The sequence below is a fragment of the Sinocyclocheilus anshuiensis genome, unplaced genomic scaffold, assembly GCF_001515605.1.
Source record: "Sinocyclocheilus anshuiensis isolate Anshui unplaced genomic scaffold, SAMN03320099.WGS_v1.1 scaffold521, whole genome shotgun sequence".
NCBI classification, from domain to species: Eukaryota; Metazoa; Chordata; class Actinopteri; order Cypriniformes; family Cyprinidae; genus Sinocyclocheilus; species Sinocyclocheilus anshuiensis.
This window is the reverse complement of record NW_015540882.1, coordinates 178,310-186,193: the sequence shown is the minus strand read 5'-3', so window position 1 is coordinate 186,193 and position 7,884 is coordinate 178,310. Positions and strand designations below refer to the sequence as shown.

At 32.5% G+C, this 7,884-nt stretch overlaps 1 protein-coding gene across 2 annotated transcripts in view; it reads right to left on the bottom strand.

Annotated features, from left to right (window-relative positions):
- LOC107688557 (carnitine O-palmitoyltransferase 1, liver isoform-like) overlaps nucleotides 1–7,884 on the bottom strand; it is a 26,215-nt gene that overhangs the window by 11,196 nt on the left and 7,135 nt on the right. Inside the window, exons 4-9 of one of the 2 annotated variants that reach the window (XM_016486256.1) lie at nucleotides 7,143–7,314; nucleotides 6,658–6,759; nucleotides 6,357–6,494; nucleotides 6,030–6,107; nucleotides 4,816–4,923; nucleotides 3,136–3,223 (exon numbers count right to left, since the gene is read on the bottom strand). In XM_016486256.1, the coding sequence (XP_016341742.1) occupies nucleotides 3,136–3,223; nucleotides 4,816–4,923; nucleotides 6,030–6,107; nucleotides 6,357–6,494; nucleotides 6,658–6,759; nucleotides 7,143–7,314 (686 nt within the window). Of the gene's footprint in view, nucleotides 1–1,427; nucleotides 1,513–3,135; nucleotides 3,224–4,815; nucleotides 4,924–6,029; nucleotides 6,108–6,356; nucleotides 6,495–6,657; nucleotides 6,760–7,142; nucleotides 7,315–7,884 lie in introns of both variants that reach the window. The other variant, XM_016486257.1, reaches the window with a different exon arrangement.

Genomic DNA, 7,884 nt, shown 5'->3' with positions numbered 1-7,884 from the left:
GATCTTGCATGCACAACATGCACAACATCAGAAAGATCAGGCCCTTTCTAACGGAGCATGCTGCACAACTTCTTGTCCACATTTCTAGGATCTCTAGGCTGGACTACTGCAATGCTCTTCTGGCTGGACTTCCATCAAGCCTACTTCCACTCACTACTACGAATCTACATCCCCTCCAGAAGTCTAGTGAGTGACGCCTCGTGGTACCATCACAGAGAGGCTCAAAATCACTTTCCAGAACATTCTCGTTCACCATTCCTGGCTGGTGGAATGATCTTCCCACCCCTATCCGGAATGCTGAATCCTTGACAATTTTCAAGCGACAGCTGAAAACTCATCTCTTTCGAAGCTACTTGACTTCATCATCATCATTATAAAAAAAAAAAATAATAAAAATTATCTCTCTTCATTTATTCCTTCTCTTTCTAGCTTGTACTTATTTGAACAATGTCTAGAAACTTGGTATTACAAGCACTTCCTGTATCTGTTTGCCTCTTTAAGAAGAATCGCTTTATGTATCCCCAAATTGTAAGTCGCTTTGGATAAAAGCGTCTGCAAAATGACTAAATGTAAATGTTTTTGTTTTTCTCGATTAATAGTATACATGCACTTTAAATTCTAGTTAAAAATTAATCAACATCATCATCATTTCTAGAATTATCATTATTATTATGTTTTTTTGCATTAATAGAATGCCTGCACTCTAAAGTTGTTATTATTATTATTAATATTAATTTGATTAGTTCTAGTACAACATTATATAATAATAAGTATTTATTATTATTATTATTTTATTGTTTTTGGTTTTCTGCATTAATAGTATACATGCACTCTAAATTAGTTAAGCTATTCTAAATTATTTTTATCTATATTTTAATTCAGTAATCATTTATTTTACTATAATTTTGTAAGAATTAGAAACTAAATACCACATATTTCCACTTTGCTGTGATAGCTCATTATTATTATTAATAAATTATCATATCACATACATTTTTCTAAATAGTAATGCTGTAGATTCAGTCATTAAGTAAAGTATATGTATTAGTTACTAAACTGGAATTAATTCAGCGTTTAAAACCTTAAAACCGTATGTTATAAGTTAGTAGCAATAAAAATAACAGACATCTTTGAATGGCACCACTATATACGGCCAGACGGGTGTAAAAACATGTTATTTCCTGTTCCTCATTCATCTGTTTCAGATAACAGGTTAATCATTAAATCACACAAATATGTTATCAAGTTATGAAACAGTTGAGCACAAGCTAAGCACACAAAACTAAGTCCTCGCCATCTGCTTCCTCCAGAAACGTCAGCTACATAGAGCGCAAATCCAAATCACAAACCCTCATGCATTTTAGGCCCACAGCAATCACTAGCTTGCGAAATGAAGGCGCGTGAAGCAGGCGAGAGGGAAGCTCTACCTGTTTCTACACCGGGAACTCGACTGGTGTTGAACATACGCTCGTACTGAGATGAGCACATGGGGATAGTGTTCAAAACCATGAGCTGTGAAGCAGAACGGAAGGTCAAACACTAACAGGAAAAACAAGGAAGAAACCCAAAATACCACTATGTAGAGGGAAACAGAGTAATGGAAAACTGGAAGTGGAAGGAGTGAAGGATCATCAGGAGAGATGGATTCAACACGGTGACCAGCCGCCGGATAACAGCACAGCTGCCAAATGACAAAACAGCCTACATTAATATCTTCTAAAACCAACAGAAAACTGCTGACCGATATAACAGTCAGGCAGATACAATATATGATATTTTTGATATTTGATTATTTGATAGTGGTCGTCTGATGTGCGTTTTCCAATGTTTCAGACAAATTCAATCATAGAGTGTAGGGTGACTGATGAACAACAGAGAGAAAAAAAATACAGCTCAATTTAAAGATTTCAAATGAAACATTGAAAAAATTACAGAAATATAGGCAACAGTTATTTTACAAAATACAAATTATTTTATATTATATTAAGCTAGTCATCTTCAAAGATATTACCTGAATTATTTTACAAATAAATATATCCAATATATAGAAAATATTTAATATTCATAAATAAAATAATAATTATAAATTATTACTTATCATATGATCAAAATAATGTAATATGATAAAAACTATATAGAAATAAACTGTGCCAAAATCCAAATAAAGAAAACCATACAGGTTGTAAATGGCATGAGGGGGATTAAAATAATAATAATAATAATCACATATATACATAAATACATTTATATATGTATATGAAATTATACAATTATATAAAAATGTATTATGTGATTAATATCACACAAGTCCACAGTTAAAAGTGATTCAAATGTATTATGTGATTACTAATTATGTGAAATAATATATATAAAAAAAATATTTATACAAAATAAATTATAAATAATACACATAACAAATAATAATAATCATATTAATAATATAAAAATGTATTATTATTATGATGATAATTATAATGCATTATTATGTCTTTAATTTTTTAACTATATTATTATTTTTAACTATTTATCTATTTCTCTAACAGGCCAATATATTGGTGTATCACTATTATTGGTATTATTAGAGAGAGAGAGAGAGAGAGAGAGAGATTATATTAATGATATTATTTAAAATTATACATAAATTCTATGAAATCATACAATTAAATAATTGTATTATAAATATAATAAAATATTATTATGTGATTAATATAATAACAAATTACAAAATAGTAATAATAATAATAATAATAATAACATAATAACATAATAAATAATTAATACATTTTATAATAATACATAATTAATTATCAGGATTGTTTTTTTCAACTATTTACCTATTTCTATAATTGTGGCTGATATATTGATGTATCACTATTATAGATATTGGTTAACAGCCATGACCGAGATCTGTCTAAGAGAGATTTGGTCTCAGCTGCTATCATTAAATTGCATCACCGTCCACCGTGCTCTCTAGAAATCAGCCAGTAAAAAGCCCTCATCAGTCGACCACTGTAAGTCAATAAGCTCTACTGTTCTCCTGTCTGCTGTGCTGTTGTCCTGAGGCTGAGGCTGAGGCGGCTGCTGCTGGAGCTGATGAAGGGGTGCGGGTCGGGACGGACAAGCCCCTGCTCTTACCTGTCTCCAGCCCGGGAATGCGGGACGTGTTAAACATCCGCTCCCACTGCGCCGAGCACAGCGGCACTCGGTTCTCCAGCAAGTATAACTGTGCATGTGGTGAGTGAGCGCACATAGCAAACGCAGACCCGTCCGGGAGCGAGAAACAAAACAAAGATCGTTTATGAGGGGAAAGCTTTCACAGTCATGCACACAGAGTTTGGGGGGTTAAAGAGAGACAAAGAGAGACATGGTATCACACGACAAACATCCTTTTTCAACATGTGTCTGCTGATTTGGTCATTATACAGTACGGATAAAATAAAAAATCAAACAAAAAACAGACACAAACATGCACTAAAACACATTAGATATGATGTAGAAGAGACCTGAACACACACACACACACACACACACACACACACAAACTATTCAAAAGTTTGGGATCAGTAAGATACTGTATATATTTTTGGTCTCTTCACCTCTCGTTTTAAGTCTCTTATGCTCACCAAGGCTGCATTTATTTGATCAAAAATATAGTAAAAACAGTAATAAAATAACTGTTTTCTATTGTAATATATGGTAAAATGTAATTTATTTCTGTGATGTAAATCTGAATTTTCAGCATCATTACTCCAGTGTTCAGTGTCACATGATCCTTCAGAAATCATTCTAATATGCTGATTTGCTGCTCAAGAAACATTTGTTATCATTATCAATGTTGAAAACAGTTGTGCTGCTGCTTCAGACTTTTTTGTGTAAACTGTGACACTTTTTTTAGGATTCTGATGAATAGAAAGTTCAAAAAAACAATTATTTGAAATAAAAATCTTTTGTAACATTATAAATGTCTTTACTGTCACTTTTGATCAATTTAATGCAGCCTTGCTGAATAAAAATATGAATTATTTAGAAACAAAATTACTGACTCCAAAACATTTGAATGGTAGTGTATGTTTATACATAAATATAATGTATTATATATTTTATAATATATCATTTGTTATATAAGTAAACATTACTATACATGGTCATATAATATAAACATTTTGTATAAAATGTATCTGTAATTAAAAGCTAGAATCTAAACAACTAACACATGCCTCTTCATTTGCTTCTATGAAGTGAAATACTCTGTGATAATAAAAGTTAATGTTTCATCTGAAGTTCTGAGTAGTAGTTCACCACCACTGACCCATACATGACCCTGACCTATGAAAAAATAATAATTACACTTAAGAGAATAGTTCACCCAAAAGTAAATTTCATTACCATTTACTCACATTTGTGTCATTTTCTAATGATCCTGAAGACATTGATTAGCATGCTCAGGTGTGTTTGATAAGGGTTAGAGCTAAACACTGCAGGAACGTGGATTTCGTGGGCCAGATTTGAGGATCCCTGCTCTATGACATTATCTTGTGTAACACACAAGGAGATATTTTGCATGATGCTGCACATATAGAAGTAATTTCATTTAACGTCAATCACACCCGTGTGAATAAGGTTTGAAAGTTTTTTGGTCTCACAGGAAGCTATCATTGTTATATTGGCTACTATTAAGGTTTTTGTTGTTGTTTTAGAATCTTGAAACAAATCCATTATTCTTGTATAGAATGAAGGTAAAAAAATATTGCATTCAATTTAGGCAATATTGATGAATGTTTGTGTTACAGACACTACTGAGTAAACTAGACTCACTGGTTTAATCTGCGCTCTGTCCAGTTTTCTTCTGTACATCATGATGGCGTGGATGGAATTACCAGCACGGGCGGCTTGACGTGTAGTGGGGATCACATAGAGGAAGTCCTGATAAACACAGAGAAAGTGACTCTCCTGAGATGTTGCCATTGAACAGTGCTATGAACTTATTATACGAACAACCTGGAGTTAAATGAGTTAAAGCAACTTTCCAAAAACTGCTGCCATAACCCAGTTGGTAGATTTCTAACAATAGTTTGTGCTAGATTTATAAAAATTGTTTGCTCTACAAGCAAAACCTAATGTAAATTTGTTCATTTCTTCACTACAAAAACTAGTGCTGTGACCTGGATGGTAGATTTATAAAAATAGTTTGTGCTACAAGCAAAACTTAATATGAATTTGTTCATTTCTACACTACAGAAATTGGTGCCATGACCCGGATGTTAGATTTATAAAAAATAGTTATTTGTTCATTTCTTCACTACAAAAACTAGTGCTGTGACCTGGATGGTAGATTTATAAAAATAGTTTGTGCTACAAGCAAAACTTAATATGAATTTGTTCATTTCTACACCACAAAAATTGGTGCCATGACCCGTATTTTAGATTTATAAAAATAGTTTGTGCTACAAGCAAAACTTAATATGAATTTGTTCATTTCTACACCACAAAAATTGGTGCCATGACCCGTATGGTAGATTTATAAAAATAGTTTGTGCTACAAGCAAAACTTAATATGAATTTGTTCATTTCTACACCACAAAAATTGGTGCCATGACCCGTATTTTAGATTTATAAAAATAGTTTGTGCTACAAGCAAAACTTACTATAAATGTGTTAATTTCTACACCACACAAATTGGTGTTGTGATCCAGATGGTAAATTTGTGCTACAAGCAAAACTTAATGTAAATGTGTTAATTTCTACAACACAAAAATTGGTGCCGTGACCCGGATGCTAGATTTATAAAAAATAGTTTGTGCTACAAGTAAAACTTAATGTAAATTTGTTAATTTCTACACCACACAAATTGGTGTCATGACCAAGGTGAAGGTTTATAAAAAAATATATTTGAGCAAAGCCTAATGTAAATTAGTTAATTTCATATTTTGATGGATTACTTTTTAAATTTCACCATCTTTAATTTTTTTTTTTTAAATTTGACTTTCTTTTGAACAAAATCCAGATTAGCCATTGCATATCAGTCTTACCATTGCATAGTAGTTGCTGTTGACCATGATTGGTCCTCGACCTCTGAGGTAAATATACTCCTCCCACCAGTCGCTGACCTAAGAGGATGATAGCAGAACAAAGTTAAATATCCATAATCCAAGGTATGACACAAATCTCAAATAAAAGTAACTTAAGGTTCATTATTTAAGAAGCTTCATGCTATTTTGAAAGAAAGACAAACTTGAAAAAGGTTCTGAGGCATTTTTATGATGAGATATGATAAGACTGCACATTATTTAAAAACAAATCCCTCAGGAAAAGTTGTTGAAAGTCATTTTGAATAGTAGAGAAAAGAGCGAACTTACATAATTGGAGGCCCACCAGGATTTGAGCTTCAGGTACCATTGCAGTTTGGGGCCCAAGTTCTTCTCAAAGTCCTTTGCCAACCCCTCCATACGCTTGTACTGTTCATCGTCCATCAGAGGGTGAACTGACTCAAGATACTTGAAAAAAAAAAAATAAATAAATAAATAATAATAATAATAATATATATATAGATGTGAAGTGAGCGTAATTAAAAAAAGGGAAGTGCATTGAAAATTCAGTCATATTTGACCTATTAATAAATTTGATTATTTTAAAAAGCAATGAAAATGCTTGACTTACTCTTCTAACAGTGTCTTTTATAGGAGGCACTGGTAACCGTGGTATTGAATTCTGGAAGCTGTACAGCATTGGCTTTGGCCCCGAAAATACCTTCACCAACATCTGTGTGGACAGTGTTAAAATTGGGTCAAGAGTCAAACATGAGACAAGCATGAATCTTCCAATTATACAACCAGACAAGTTCTAGTGAACAGCTGTATATCAAAAACTGACACAATGACGCAGAGATAACTTCAAAAGAAACATGCAATGACCAGAACAGTGCTGAAATTGTGTTATAAAACAAACTTATTAGACTTTGGACTCTCTCTGAATATGATGTAGGGAAATATTTACAGCACTGGGAGTGTTTAAAGTATAGTGCACCTAAAAATTTAAACTCTGGGTCATATGGACTACAAAAATCCAATAGTTGTATAATATGGCATAATGTTTGGGTGAATTATTACTTTAAGTGATCAATTCCCCATCAGGGCCACACTCACCAACCAAAGCTTTGTTTTTAAGGACAAAGATCCATGGCGATTGAACATCCAGCTGTGCCAGGACAGCAAGTACTTGAGGACGTTCCTCATAACGAAAGTCACAGCAATCCACAATCCGGTCCCAATCAGCACACCACCAACAATACGCTGCCCTTCTTCTGTTACGTACTTACTGCAGGGAAACACAGCTATTAGGTGAGAAATTAACTGCAGTGCACTTTCAAAAACACTGTAGTTATTAGTTTGTTTGTTGTTGTTTTTTAGTACTCTATGATAATATCAACTAAAATAGTTCAAATAGTCTAAGAATCTTAATTTTTAATGACAGACATGGTAAATATAGTAAATATATTTTATTAAAATAATACTTCAAATATTCATGTTTAATAATTTACTAATAATTTTTAAATTATTAAAATGATAAAATATTCAATCATCATAAATCATAATGATTTGTTATTATCAGCACTGTAGTTACACTGTAAGTATTATACATGGTTCATACATGCGTTAAAGGGGTCCTATTATGCTTTTTCACTTTTTCAACTTTAGTTAGTCTGTAATGTTGCTGTTTGAGCATAAAAAGATCTGCAAAGTTACAAAGCTCAAAGTCCACTTCAACAGGAGATATTTTAGAAAACAGAAATCAATTTTCAAAAACTACAACGAACGACTTGTTGGGACTACAACGCATATTTTCTGGGATTTGTGATATCACAAATACCGACGAATGGGATGAGAC